General features: G+C 36.3%; 1 protein-coding gene and 1 long non-coding RNA gene across 3 annotated transcripts in view; one reads left to right on the forward strand and one right to left on the reverse strand.

Annotated features, from left to right (window-relative positions):
* Positions 1–14,817, reverse strand: part of LOC101739321 (serine/threonine-protein kinase 26) — a 91,261-nt gene that overhangs the window by 63,124 nt on the left and 13,320 nt on the right. The window contains exons 1-2 of one of the 2 annotated variants that reach the window (XM_038021824.2): positions 5,689–7,670; positions 29–253 (exon numbers count right to left, since the gene is read on the reverse strand). In XM_038021824.2, the coding sequence (XP_037877752.1) occupies positions 29–253; positions 5,689–5,976 (513 nt within the window). In that variant the 5' untranslated portion in view covers positions 5,977–7,670. Of the gene's footprint in view, positions 1–28; positions 254–5,688; positions 7,671–14,817 lie in introns of those variants that run through there. The other variant, XM_038021825.2, reaches the window with a different exon arrangement.
* On the forward strand, positions 10,646–12,874 carry LOC134198740 (uncharacterized). The gene is made up of 2 exons (XR_009972898.1): positions 10,646–11,108; positions 11,475–12,874. It is a non-coding gene; the product is annotated as an uncharacterized LOC134198740 (long non-coding RNA).

The raw sequence follows: 14,817 nt of genomic DNA on the forward strand, positions 1-14,817 counted from the left end.
AATATGGCAAACGGAAAATTTCACTGACCTTCAAGTATGATCCATAATATTTAGTGACGTATGGACTGTCACACTGTGACAGCACCATGATTTCTTGTTGAATATCTTCGATTTCATCTTCGGCTTCTTCCAAGTCTATTATTTTAATGGCTACAACCTGTTGGGTTCTATTGTCCACGCCTTTAAACACCTCGCCGAAGGAACCTTTGCCGATCTTCTCTTGTTTCGTGAAGATCAGCTCCGGGTCGACCTTCTGTGAAAAAACATATATTTTAAATAAGCCATAAGAAATACGAGCTGTTCATTAAAGAAACTTAAATTCATTATACAACAATAACGGCACAAAGGTTTTCATTTTGTTCCTGTCATTTATTGTTCACGTTGTGCACGTTTGGAAAAACAAATACTTAAAATAATTATTTATTTGTGATACAATCGTTTTCATACTAATCGTTCGTATTCTGATAATGAAAGATTTAAAACAGATTGTGTATTTGTAAAATTGATAATTACAGCTTGATAATTTACTACATATAAACGACATTACCCTCTCATCACGTCACCTTATTTTAAATAAATAATCGTTTTTGTCTTACGAAGGTACCGAATAATAACACAATCAAAATACTTTAGATCGATTTTACGATGTTCAAATAAACACTTTATCAATGTCAAAATAAATTCTATATCCGGAAACTAGAGGCCATGGAGCTCTTTTAAGTTCTCTGGAGAGAAATAGGTGAAATACAAGGTTTTTTATTTAATAAGACAAAAACATTTTATAAAATATCATACCTTAAAAATATTATTTAAATTAAGATAGCCCTAAGGTATAACACGCTTTCTGTTTTTGTTATCTTTGTTTGATTTTACTGTTTAAATCCGCAAGCTTTGTGGTCATTCGACAAACATTTAACCTTTACCATATTGTTCCAGCCGAATCGGCCGTCTGCCCAGGGCCTAGGGTATCAGTTCTTTTACGTTTATTATTATTATTATTATTTATTATTATTACATGTTATGAAAGAAGTGGAAGAAAGACGTGCTGCGAAATGAATAGGGTTCATATCGCGCTCCGAAAATGTTGTATGAAAAAATTAATCAGTTTTATATACGCAGTGTCGTGTTTAAGAATTCGCAACTTATTAACATGACATTTTATTTGCATTGACCGAAGAGTCAAGGGCATACAGTCGCGAGGTGCATTAGAATTTCCGTACAGCAACTCTAATGTTATTTCGCAAACTCAACAAAAACTCATTACAACTTGATAAAAGACAACGGAGATATCTTAATTTGCTTCAAATATGCATACTCATGAAGACTTCGCATTAAAATAAACAGTTGTGCAGAAAATTATACTAAAATCTAATAAAGTCGAAACCAACGAATTTTAAATACTTCTAATGCCCTTAACGTAAATAATATTTATCCACTTCGAAGTCAAAATTAAGCGCACAGTGTTTGAATTCAGAAGCACGCGAAAGGGTAACTCGGTTTCAGAAGATAATTCAGGAGTAATTTGAAACTCAAATAACAAACACAGAATTTAACGTACCAAATGTATTGAAATCCTTGTGTAAATATTTTATTTGATATTTAATTCAATGGCTTAATAAATTGTTAGTTATTAAGTAATTAAGCTAAGCTTGGCAAAATAATTGATTAGAGAGATAGAGAGATTTTTACTGGTGGTAGGACCTCTTGGGAGTCCGTGCGGGTAGGTACCGCCACCCTGCCTATTTCTGCCGTGAAGCAGTAATGCGTTTCGGTTTGAGGGGTGGGGTAGCCGTTGTAACTATACCTGTGACCTTAAAACTTATGTTTCAAGGTGGGTGGCGCATTTACGTTGTAGATGTCTATGGGCTCCAGTAACCACTTAACACCAGGTGGGCTGTGAACTCGTACACCCATCTAAGCAATAAAAAAATAAAAAAAATAAAAATATAGAGCGGCTAACGATATTTTTAAAACAATACTTTTGCGTTTAGAAAGTAGGTGTTAGTATATACTTCATAAAATTATACGGCGAATTAAGCATGAGCACGTGTCTGCTTTTATCCGGGTTGAGACACGTGACATAGTTGAACCAAGACGTGTTCGGACTCACAATCCTATTACCACATATCGATACAAAATTCTTCACGTTTTTAAAGAAGATAACGTGTAGCGAAAGTAACATTTTATGTATGAGCACGACGAGCGGTCGATTTAATAAGCGCTTGAAAATTGTCATTAACAGCTTTTATTATACTGGTGGTAGGACCTCTTGTGAGTCCGCGCGGGTAGGTAGCACCGCCTTGCCTATTTCTGCCGTGAAGCAGTAATGCGTTTCGGTTTGAAGGGTGGGGCAGCCATTGTAACTATACTGAAATCTTAGAACTTATATCTCAAGGTGGGTGGCGCATTTACGTTGTAGATGTCTATACGCTCCAGTAACCACTTAACACCAGGTGGGCTGTGAGCTCGTCCACCCATCTAAGCAATAAAAAAAAGTACACATTTTTCAACCGGTTCAAATAAAATACGTGTAAATTTTAGTCCTGGCCTATCTAAATCTATCTTTTATCTCTCATCAACCGAATGATCATAGTTCTATACTCTTCGCATATACGAGTGTTACTGTGTTACTTATAATATTTGCTATGTGTATGTGCTATAATTCTCATGTTGTATTTGTTATTTTAGTTATGTGTTATTTGTTCTACACACACTTATCACTTTTTATTATTATTCTCATTATCCTCTCGCAGGTCTGCTGGAAGAGATTTCTCAAAGAAATAAGCAGTGCCTTTGTACATAACTTTCCTATTACTTTGTACTGTGTCTTGTTTTCTGTGTGTACATAAATAAATGAATAAAAATAAATAAAATAATAAACACATACTTACACCCTATTTAAAATTATAGCGAATCATGGTACCACGTATAGTTGAAAAGTCTATTTTCGGTTTTATAATCTGCATGGAACAAGATAAAGAGACAGACGTATAATCTATAGTATTGAATAAAATACATATTAAATTTAGTATTAATTAAACTGGTTTTACGTGTTTATTTCGCTTTTATTATTTTCATTTACAGCATGTTTTTATACAGTTTTCGTGGTAACTCGGACGACTACGGTGTCATTCGTGAAAATTTGAATATTGTGCTCAATTCCCTAAGTAATAATTCAAAATAAAATTCATAAACCGGAGATTTAACATTAACAGTAATTTTAATTACATCTATGAATCGCGAAAACTGAAAACAATAGTTTGGTATTAATAAAAATTTCTAAATACAAGATACACAAGATTGCAATATAATTTCTTTATTTTATTTACACTCAAAGTTGTCTAAAAGAATACATAGCTTTAAACGATCTTTTCACTGTTTTTTATTATATATTTACACGAAATTTTTATTTTATAATATAGGTACTATGTTCATTGTGCTGTTTTTGTATATATTTATACGTCTAATATTATTTCTCATAAATTCATAAGCTCCATCTTCGTTTCATTTATTTCGCTTTGATAAAGTTAAATAGCATTTACTTAATCAAAAAAACGAATCAGCACTAATTTTTCTACAAAATTCGTTCATTCGAGAAAATGTACAATCATTATTTATTTTTCTTTAGTAAAACGCTACGTCTAAAAACTCAAAAATGCCAAAAATGAGTCATAAGACGAAAGCCTTCATAAAAATTATAATATTTTTTTACATTAAATATAAAGCATTATTTTCAATCTGAAAAACTGAAATAACTTTGAGCGCCATAGAACATCAACTCCACTTTTTAAGATGCGAATTAAAGCAGAGAGAAAGCTTTTACACCAAAATGAGATATAGCTCTTTTTGAAAGATAAAATTTACGTAAAAAGTTTTCATATAAAAATTAAAAGTCGTTTAGATTGAAACAATACGATACTGTTACTTTCAGAGTTAGCTTCGGTATTAAGATAACATTGTTAAGATTTTGGCCACGATTTGTATTAAGGGATATGCTATATCTGAGAAAATACAGTGAATAGATATGTACTTCATTTCACATTGTTCTATTATTAAATTAATAATAATGCTCTAAGTATTGAAATCTTCAAAAAGTCCATAAATCAGTTATCGGTTTGACAATGATGACGTGTAGACAGACAGGCCCTGTGTCAAATATTGTGTTTTTTGATAAATAAACATTACTTGCAAAGTTAGTGCCCAAGGAGAAGGGTACAGTTTTTAAAATGTGTATACAATGTATACAAATTGTCCGTGGCGTAGGTACTGTAGAGTAAAACTTGGTGGATTCAAACTATAATAACTTATCCTTAGACTTTTCAATTGCGTATTTAATAAAGCGTGATAGATGCGTCAATAGATGAAGGTTTTTACATATTCAAATAAAATGATATAATTTTTTTTACCTATTTTTAGCTCTATTAAAAGGATAAACGTGCTCACGGCTTAAATATAAACAATTATTATTTAGTTTCCCTTTGAGCCGGAACGTATGATGACGTCACGGAAATAGGCGCTATGGTGGTATTAACTGTTTTTACAATTCTGAGGCAAAATTGTTTTCGACAAGCTGTGTTGAATTGAAATCCTCACTATGAAACTTATTATGATAGCATTGGACATCAACTAACTTTTTTGAAAGGATTTGGCAGACGAGAAAAGAATTACGCCGAAATAACCAATTTCGTTTTTAATTTTATTCATTGTTCATTTTATAATTTCCGACGTTTCCAACACTATAGTTTTCGTGGTCACGGACAGCTAGGGTCTTATTCGTCTACACTGTCGCTAAATGACCTCGTAACTGGACAAGCACACAAAAACTTTTGTAATTTTATTTTATTAATATTTGTACCTATAGCAGAATTATTTGAACGGTTTGTCAAAATGCAAAAACTATACATTGTTAATTTTCAGATCAAAATAAATATATGTTTATGAAATTTATAATAAATGTTGTTCTTAAGTCTACCTGTATTAACAAAACAAAAAAAAAACGAACACGGTTACTATATTGGTGTACGCAATCATTTGATACGGTGTCTGTCCATTGCGAGACTAGGAAATAATGCAAAAGTTAACTAAGACAGGCCTCATGCACTGACATTATTAGCTTACTAGCTGTACCTGCCCGATTCGATGGGCATTTAAAATTAACATTATTATTTCTCACCACCAACAAAGATTCTCATCATTACCGCCCCCGTAACTAGTGTAGGGAGTCCAACACTCATAAATATTAGCCTATCCATTAAGTACATGTATTTTCTACATGGATATCAAGTTTCAAGTCAATTGGATGCACGGTTCAGTAGTTATAACGGAACATTCGTAAAAACCACTGTAGATTTATATATTAGTACTAGCTGACCCGGCAGACTTTGTAGTGCCTCAATCGATAAATAAAAGACCTAAGCTTTTGTATAATATAAACTTAAAACAAACAAAAGGATTTGTCAAATCAAAGGAAAGCAAAATTGTTATTTTTAATTAATTCCAAGCATTTTCATATTCATCTACCTTTTAAACCTTCTCTGGACTTCCACAAATAATTCAAGACCAAAATCAGCCAAATCGGTCCAGCCGTTCTTGAGTTTTAGCGAGACTAACGAACAGCAATTCATTTTTATATATATAGATAGATAGAAGTCTGCCTCAGATCTCGTCACTCAATCGAAATCCACTTACACTGTTTCCTGCATGTCTATTATGTGAAGGTCGCGCCGGAGCTGGACGAGCAGGCTGCGGAGGAACCTTCAACTGCCTCCGATCAAAAGAAGACACTTGAGTGCCTGACCAACTCCAGCGTGCGGGACCGTTGCTGCCGTGGGGCAAAGAATATGAAGACTGCGGCTTCAGATGACGAGGGCTCGGTCCGGACAAAATAGGGCCCGCTGGACCTCCATGCGTTGGAACAATTCCCGGTCCTTGTATGTAATGGTAATGCGGTGGATTAGACACGGCCGCTCCCCACATATTGAACAACTTTTTCGTCACTCACTGAACGAAACACCAAAAATCCGCTTCATGATAGCCACAATGATTACGCACTGACATTAACAGATATTCCATGAAATTCGACTGGTTTTTTTATCTATAAAACTGTGATAAACCTCAATTAGCCAATCATTGGATTTCACTAAAGTAACAAAAATGATAACGCGCATATTTCATTGGACTACCAGTCGGTAACAAGTGATTCGACCCACTGTGTTCGCGATTGAAAGACAACTTAAAACCATGACTACTTCGAAAGCAACCGTCACCGGACGCAACCGAGACGCGTAAAGAATTAATTTGTATTTGATGGACAATTGTTTGAAGACAAAAAAGGTTCAAGTATATTAAGCGAATACAGACCTTCGAAAAGTACTCAAGTTAATAATGATTAATAGCAGCATAGTAGCAATCAGTAAAAATGTAAACAAATGATTAAGTTTAAAACACCTTTGCAACAAACCGAATGTGACAACTTTAATTTACCAATTTTACGACCGAGGACAAAGTGAATTGTCACACAAATAGCACTCTCAGAGTCAGAAAAAAGTTAACCGCACTGAATATCTAAATTCAATGGTAACTTTAAAGAAACGAAAGTGAGACGCATCGGTGCACTCTTGATTGCATTCAGCGACAGCGGATTCTTCCAAGAGAAATCCATTTCCCGACACGACTAATCCATCATGATTGATGGCGTGCGAGTTTTAACGCATTTGAATGTAAACTGGTTGCGTGCGGTTGTCGAGTGTTCCACCAAGCCCGTCCTGCCGATTGCATTATGATATTTTCGCAAGGGTCCGCGGGGGCGGCTGCGGTGCGCGGGCGGCGAGCGGCGCCAGCCAAGCGTGCCGCACCCGCTGCTTCGGTAGTGCACTGCTGCGAGACCAGCGGCCGGGCCGACTACCAAACATGAACATCGACACAGCAATTCAGAACGTACACTATGATATTTGAACGTTCATAGGTCTTTGGAAAGACTTTTTACTGGTGGTAGGACCTCTTGTGAGTCCGCACGGGTAGGTACCACCACCCCCCTATTTCTGCCGTGAAACAGTAATGCGCTTCGGTTTGAAGGGTGGGGAGCCGTTGTAACTATACTGGAGACCTTAGAACTTATATCTCAAGGTGGTTGGCGCATTTACGTTGTAGATGTATATGGGCTCCAGTAACCTAACACCAGGTGGGCTGTGAGCTCGTCCCCCCATATAAGCAATAAAAAAGAAAAAAGAACTAGCCGTGCCCTTTGCAACTTAAAGTCAATGAACTTTTATTCAATCTTCTTTCCCTGTTCAGTTAGTAGCAGCGAAGGAGCGTTCCAAATTAATGAATGCGAAAGTCAACAAAACAAAGACGAACTTTCGTTGTCCAGAAGCAAGTTGGCCTTACGATGAAACGCATTAGTATTCTAGTAACGAAGAATCGAGCACGGCACCGGGTGGACTGCCCTGAAGAGTCACCGCCCGCGCAGCCGTGCACCGAATACCGACCTTTTTGAACAAAACAGGCATTCCGCACGTTTACGGCGTTGCTACGCGTAGCCGTAAACGTTCAACATTAGGCAATGCGGCCTCCATATATTATTTGGGTTACGGTCCGTTAGATCCTTTATTGGATTTGTCACACCTTTTTAACGATGTGTTACTAAGAATTGAACATAAGATAAACTACATTTATTATACCTACCAGAACAAATTCAACCAATCTGCCATTCTTATTAATTCTCTTCTTAAGGGGAAAGCAAAACTTCCGTCAAGTCAAATAATACCAAGAAAAACTTAAAAGCAAGAAAACAATACCAAGCCAACGAAATCGTCTAAAATACATTACCTGTAGTATATTTTAATGTTTAAACATTAGAACTCCTCGGGCCCAAATCAAGCAAAACGACTGATAAGGCCAGTTTATCTTGATACATCACATTCTTTTACTTTATGTACATCGTCTACAATAAAACTGAGATAAGAGGTGATCTTATAAAAATAACTGGAACGCTAACGCAAGGTTGAACTAAAAATCTCTTGATAAGATAGTCTTTAGTTTTTAAGTCAACAGACCTGCTCGGTTTTTACAAAAAAAATATTATTTTTCTTTGAAAGGATAGGGTCAGAAAGATTTCCGAAAACGCTGTAAGCAACGTTTAGATCAGCCTTTCCCAAAGTGGACGATAACGCGCCCTTGTGGGCGCTGCAGGCCTAAAGGAGGGCGGTAAGAGACCCAGAAAAAAATCGGGGCGTTGTGAGGCTTGGGAGGCGATTTGTAATTTCATCTAGGAGGACTCTTAAACACCGACTGAGTTCTCGCTATAGTGGTTTTTAAGTAGGTGAAAAAATGGGGGCGCTAAAAAATAATTTATTCTCAAGGGGGGCAGTAGACAAAATAAGTTTGGGAGCCCCTGGTTTAGATGGACCACCTCCCTCCAAATACAATACTAAAACAAAACTCGTACCTAACAAATACGTACAAAACATTCTAGTGTAAATATATTTAACAACATTGTTGTTCGAACACTAACACCTGCACGCCGGTTTAGACCAGAGAGACTTACGAAGCTATGAAACACGCAATTTGTGTCACATCGGAAACGCATTAAACCGACCGAGGATGCCATAAGAGCGCAATATCCGACCGGAGCAGTACTGTACGGTACGAGTCGGGTATTACCGGTGCTACGGACCAAAGCGGAGATCGGCACATTCACAACGTTGTTACACAAACCGGAACATTACAGAGCGACATTCGAAATGGAATACGAAATTTATATTGTTGGATTTAGTAAATAATGTACTGAATTTATGGATATGTAGGTAATATTGTGTTAGCGAATTGATTACCCCGGTATTACTAATGTTTATGAGCGAGAATAACCGGTTACTTTCAGGTGGACTATAGGCTCACCTGCCTCGAAATACAATTTAAAAAAAACGTGTGGCACTCGGGAACTGCCGCGGTAAAGCTATTGCATAGCATTTTTTATCAACTTATGCAATTATAATTAGACAATGATAATTTAATATTAAAACAATAATAAAACAAGACCAAGCTATATTACTTAAACATTAATAAAAGCAAAACCTTAACTGTCCCCTTCAAACTCATAAGCTAGACCGCGCGAGAGAGAGATGGGCAGAGTTTTCATGATGGATGAATTGGCGGAGTGAGGGGTGTAAGGTTTTTTTCGTTACGGAATTTCATGATTTTATCGCGGACTCAATGCCCGCGATAAAATCTATGCAATAGCTTCAAAAAAAAACATTTCTTAACAGCATCTAGCAAGCTTTTTCAAATAAAAAGCTATACAGAATGCACAAAAAGGTAAGTATCCATTTTACGAACATCCTAATTTAGAACGTGTTCGAGTTGGTTTCATTTCTGTTGTCTATTTCTGCCGTACAGCGGTTCCATAAATGATCTAGTTTAAAGTGGTAGGATTGGTATGTCTTAACATTAGAGTCTAATGTTGCTAAAGCATTGTTTAACATAAATAATCGCAACCAAAGTGATGTTTGTTAATGAAATGGCATTTATGTTAAAAAAAATGACTTTACTTTATTAACCGTTCCTCTCACGTAGACATCGAATGTACAACGCGTAGGTATGTAGCGAACGCGCCTTTTGTGATTTAATGAAAATGCAAATCCGAAAACCTGATCGCTCTCAATATGCAAATTGATTTGTAAATTGTGACGCTCCCCCCGCTTCTGTTCTTGTTTACAAGTTTCAACAAATTCAATAACGTTTTCGCTTAATTCAAGCACATACCTACTTCAATATTGAGTCCTACTGAAAATCTTTAGAAAATAGACAAGAAGACAAGTAGACAGAAGACAAGTAGTAGAGGAACAAAAAAAAAGAGGTGGATTAGGAGTTACAGTACTAAGTTAAGAATTATTTTAAGTGCACATTTTAACTAAAAATTTAACCACAACAAGATTAAGGTCGTAATTATGTTAGCAATAAAATCTAATTCCTAACCAACCCTTTTTGCCAATACATTATTATAATACATGTGATCGATTTTATTTTTTCAATTCACGTTTATTATGTCATATTACGTTTATTATTCACTATATGGTATTTATCGATTCACGTTCTTTAATTAATCAGTAGCGAATTAGGTAAGACATCCGGTGCACTAAATCATCTCACAATTTATTCAAATAAATATATTTGCAGGTTACACAATATTACAAATTCTGCAGGTTTTAATTTTTGTATGTTTATCACTATCCTACAACCTGTTTGTTGTTTGACAAAGCCCTCACAATTGAGAATTAGACACGTATAAAAAACGAGGCCGCCCTAATTAAAAAGTTCTTCGAAGATTCATAAAAAAATATATTTGAGGTTATAGTTTACTTAGAATTTTCATCCTTAGATGAAGAACGTTCATCCTTAATACGGATCCTTCAGTGCGTGTAGCCGTCTGTGCATATCCACGCACTTCCCAGTTTTATTTTATTTTAAATAACACCTTAAAACGAATGAATGGAGCCGTTTCCTCCTAACGTGTACGTAAAACATCACGTTTTAATACTAAAATATGCGTTGGCAGTGAAACCTGATGCGTTTCACGATGCATGCACTTGTTCCAGTTTATTGTGTGAGCGTAGCATTCATTATTTATTATATTCCAGTAGCATTCAGGTAGCATTCTTCTCTATCCACAATTTATTTATAACTAGCTGACCCGGCAGACTTCGTAGTGCCTCAATCGATAAATAAAAGACCCAAACTTTTGTATAAAATAAATTTAAGACAGACAAAAGGAAGCCGTCCGATGGGGGACATATCAAAGGAAAAACAAAATTGTTATTTTTATTTAATTCCGAGCATTTTCATATTTAAGGTAAAAGCACTAATGCTGGACATTGAACTAAAAGATGACACTTTAAAAAAAAATATATTCTAATAAGGAAACTAAACACTTAAATAACATTGCTATTAATGTTAAAGACACCTAGTACCATCTATGATACATTCTCAAAAGCTTGCGTACAGTGTTAGAAGCAAATTTCAAAATGGCATCAGTTGACAACAAACAATGTGAGCAGGTTGACGTTTTGCGCGTAATTCTTAGCGTTTTCCTTAAGCCATCTGACTTTTAACAGGTGTGATTTTGTCTTATATTTTTATAATTATTGGCTACTGTTGGTTTCGATCTTATAAATGTATGAAATTATTGATTTATTAGGACCATTTCCTTGTTATTTTGGTTTGTTTTTGTACAAATTTTAAGTGGTGTTTACTATTAGTACCAAAAATGAATCAAAACCTAAAAGATGACACGTGTGTCTTCTACTAGGGTTACATCGAACTGAATTTGTTAGCTTAATTTTCTTCAAATTCAGCCTTTATGTTGTAAAACAAAAGTTTCAATCTGAGTTTCGTTCATTTTGCACGAGCCTAACTAAACGAAGACAGTGTCAACTATTAGGGTATACTAGATGTCAACTATTAGTATCAACTAATTTCAGCTTAAGTTTCGAGCACGATGCCGCCAGTAAAGGGTCAGATGTTTCAATACTCTGAAGCCAATATTGAAGAAGCCATAAAAGAATGTATATGTTTGAGGGTTTACTGGTGGCCCTGAGGCCTTTCCAGTTTCATAAGGACAGAAGGGGCGGAATTTGCTAACAGCTACCCGAGCGCCTCCAAGGGAGACCTAACAACTCAAGAGTAGCTGCTTCGCGAATGAATCTACTACCGGACCGGGATCGCGACCCACTGAGAAGATCCGGCGAGAAACTCAACGGGCTGATGCTTAGGTTAGGTTGCACGTCGAACTCTTTGCCGAGTTCGACGAGTACGATTACCGGGATCTCTACTCCCTAGTGTTAAAGCGGAAGGCGTCTAATGCAAGGGTTATTGGATCTGATGGATCCGTAAGGACGTGTCTAGGGCGACGACGGTGACTGGCTCCTGCGTGGTCAGGATTCGGGGAGTAGTCAGCGGCGGCAACGATAAGGCGATTACTATGACGCATTGCCTTATCGAAGTAACGTTCCGACGCGGACTTCATGTATTTTCTGATCGGTTCGAGGTCCAAGTCGTCTTGTAAGTCGACGCTCCTCACGAACCACGGGGCTCCGACTGCTAACATGCAAAAACAAGATTGTAGGGATTGGAGGGTGTCTATGCGTGTGCGGGCCGCGTGAGCAAACACCACACTCGCGTAAGTCATGACCGGCCTTATGTAAGCTTTGTAAAGTGTCACCTTGTTCCGAAGGGACATTTTACTCCGCTTACAGATCATGGGGTAGAGTCTGCCGAGAATAAAAGCGGCACGGTCGCAGACTGATTTTATATGTGGGCGGAATGTCATGGATGCATCCAGGGTGACTCCCAAGTACTTGACCTTCCTGGTCCAGGGTATGAGGCGGGGCGTTCCGACAGCTACTGCGGCAAAGAAATTTGGAGTTCCACGAGTAACTTTATTAAATAAAGTCATGGGAAAGACACCTACTATGCGTAAAATGGGAAGAAGTTGTTATTTAACCGAATATATAGAAAAAATACTCGTAACATGGGTAAAAGCTATGGTCAAACAAGGGTTTCCAATAGGAAAAGATAATTTACAAGATAGCGTTAAGAAAATAGTTGATGATCTTAAGATTGATTATAATTGTTTATAATAAAACTAACGTTAAAGTCGTGTCTATTATTAGTGCCAACTGATGTCAATTTTTGGTGGATTTGATTTTCGATGCTGTCATCTTTTAGTGTCTATGGCAAAACTAACAAGTTTGTAATTTTTTGTAGAAACTACAACAGTATTGAAATATTTTATATGAAAAAATTGATCTCTAAATGTTGCTCTAACAGTAAAAAAAAAGATTTAATATAATATTTGATAAATACATTTGATAACTGAGAATGAAGTTTGATTTGTCCTTAAAGTGTCTAGCATTAGTGCTTTTACCTTATACCGTTTAAACCTTCTCTGGACTTCCATAAATAATTCAAGACCGAAATTAGGCAAATCGGTTCAGCCGTTCTCGAGTTTTAGCGAGACTAACGAACAGCAATTCATTTTTATATATAGAGATTGCTTTGTTACGGCTACTTCACTAAACACGTCAAATTTCATACGTTCTCCTTATATAATTAATTACACTATATTACATAGATTAATTATCATAATAATAATATATTAGATTGTTTCGCTTATATAACGTGTGCGGTTTTTTTTTAAAAGCTTAAGTGTATCGCACTCATTACGAGTCATGACGACGATTTAAAAAAAAAAGCAAGTGTGCTACTTTCGGGTCACCACGAGTATATGTTTAGTGTTTCAATCTCTACGTATGTAGGTACCGTTCTCATTTAATTCACAATAACATTTAATCAACGTCTGCATTTACTCTTATATTTGGTGTGAGATATGTTTACTCAGAATCCTCGATATATGTTTTCATTCCATTCAATAAATAAAACATCTTTATACAGAACTGTCTTACTATGAAATTCAAATCTTAAATTTTATGACACATTAAAAAATGAATGAAGTTTATCTTTTTTTTGAGGATTAATAGTAGAAAATATTGTTAATCAATTCAATCATAGTTATTAAATTTATAGATTTAGTTGTGAACATACCGTGTGCGAAGATTAAATATGAATGAATAACGTATAAATTAGTTACGTAAGTAAAAACATATTAGATATTTTTTTCTATGTGTGCGCTTGTTTTTAAATAAATCCCACCATAAAGCATTCTGATATAATTGTATTAAAAATTAATTATGAATATAACGTTTAGTTTAAGTTTTATCGGGCAATCGTTTTTTATGTAGATGTAGCTCCAATTTCCATATTTCTATTAGATTTCATTGTGTCTGACTTGCACAGTTACTTGCCTAAGTGAAGGTAATTTTGGAAAGTGTTCGCAACCGCCACGAATGGTCACGCAAGATTAAATCGTCGATTAAAATGAGCTCAAACGGAATTATTGATAACTCAGTATGGTATGACCGTGTTTGAATCAAGTTTTCACTTTATGCACGACGCCTTCGCATTTTTCGTACCAAAATATGAATAAATTATAGAATGAAAGCGTTCTCGGCTTACGTTTAGTGACAGCCAGGTAATCATCAGTGGCCACGTTACCCTAATTTATTATCCGATATCATATACATAGTAGACATCCAACGCAGTAGCTGAGAATATATTGTATTATGCTACTGTAGAATAAATACTGTTGTAGAAAAAATACGTGGACCCATTTATTAATCGATTTTTGCCTTTGTAGGCTTCTTACTGGTGGTAGGACCTCTTGTGAGTCCGCACGGGTATGTACCACCGCCCTGCCTATTTCTGCCGTGAAGCAGTAATGCGTTTCGGTCTGAAGGGTCGGGCAGCCGTTGTAACTATACTGAGATCTTAGAACTTATATCTCAAGGTAGGTGGCGCATTTACGTTGTAGATGTCTATGGGCTCCAGTAAGCACTTAACACCAGGTGGGCTGTGAGCTCGTCCGCCCATCTAAGCGATAAAAAAGGCATACGAGCATACAGCCCATCTGATGGTGAGTGGTCACTGTCGCCCATGGACGTCGGCAATGCCAGAGGCACAGCCAAGCCGCTGCCTACCGTTAAGTACTCTCCACAAGCCTCATTTGAAGAATTAGATGTCATAGCTCATTCCAAAGCCGAATGGTACGTGGCAAAAAAGATCTCTGGAAACGCACTGTGGATGAACGCCAGGTAGTATGGATGAACTCTACTCCGCTGGTGGGCGGTGCGGTTTTATTAAAGAACAAAATTGGTTTAACACTTCGCGGTTTATATAGGACTGTGGTATTCTTCGATCAATAATAGT

The sequence above is a fragment of the Bombyx mori genome, chromosome 4, assembly GCF_030269925.1.
Source record: "Bombyx mori chromosome 4, ASM3026992v2".
Lineage (NCBI taxonomy): Eukaryota > Metazoa > Arthropoda > Insecta > Lepidoptera > Bombycidae > Bombyx > Bombyx mori.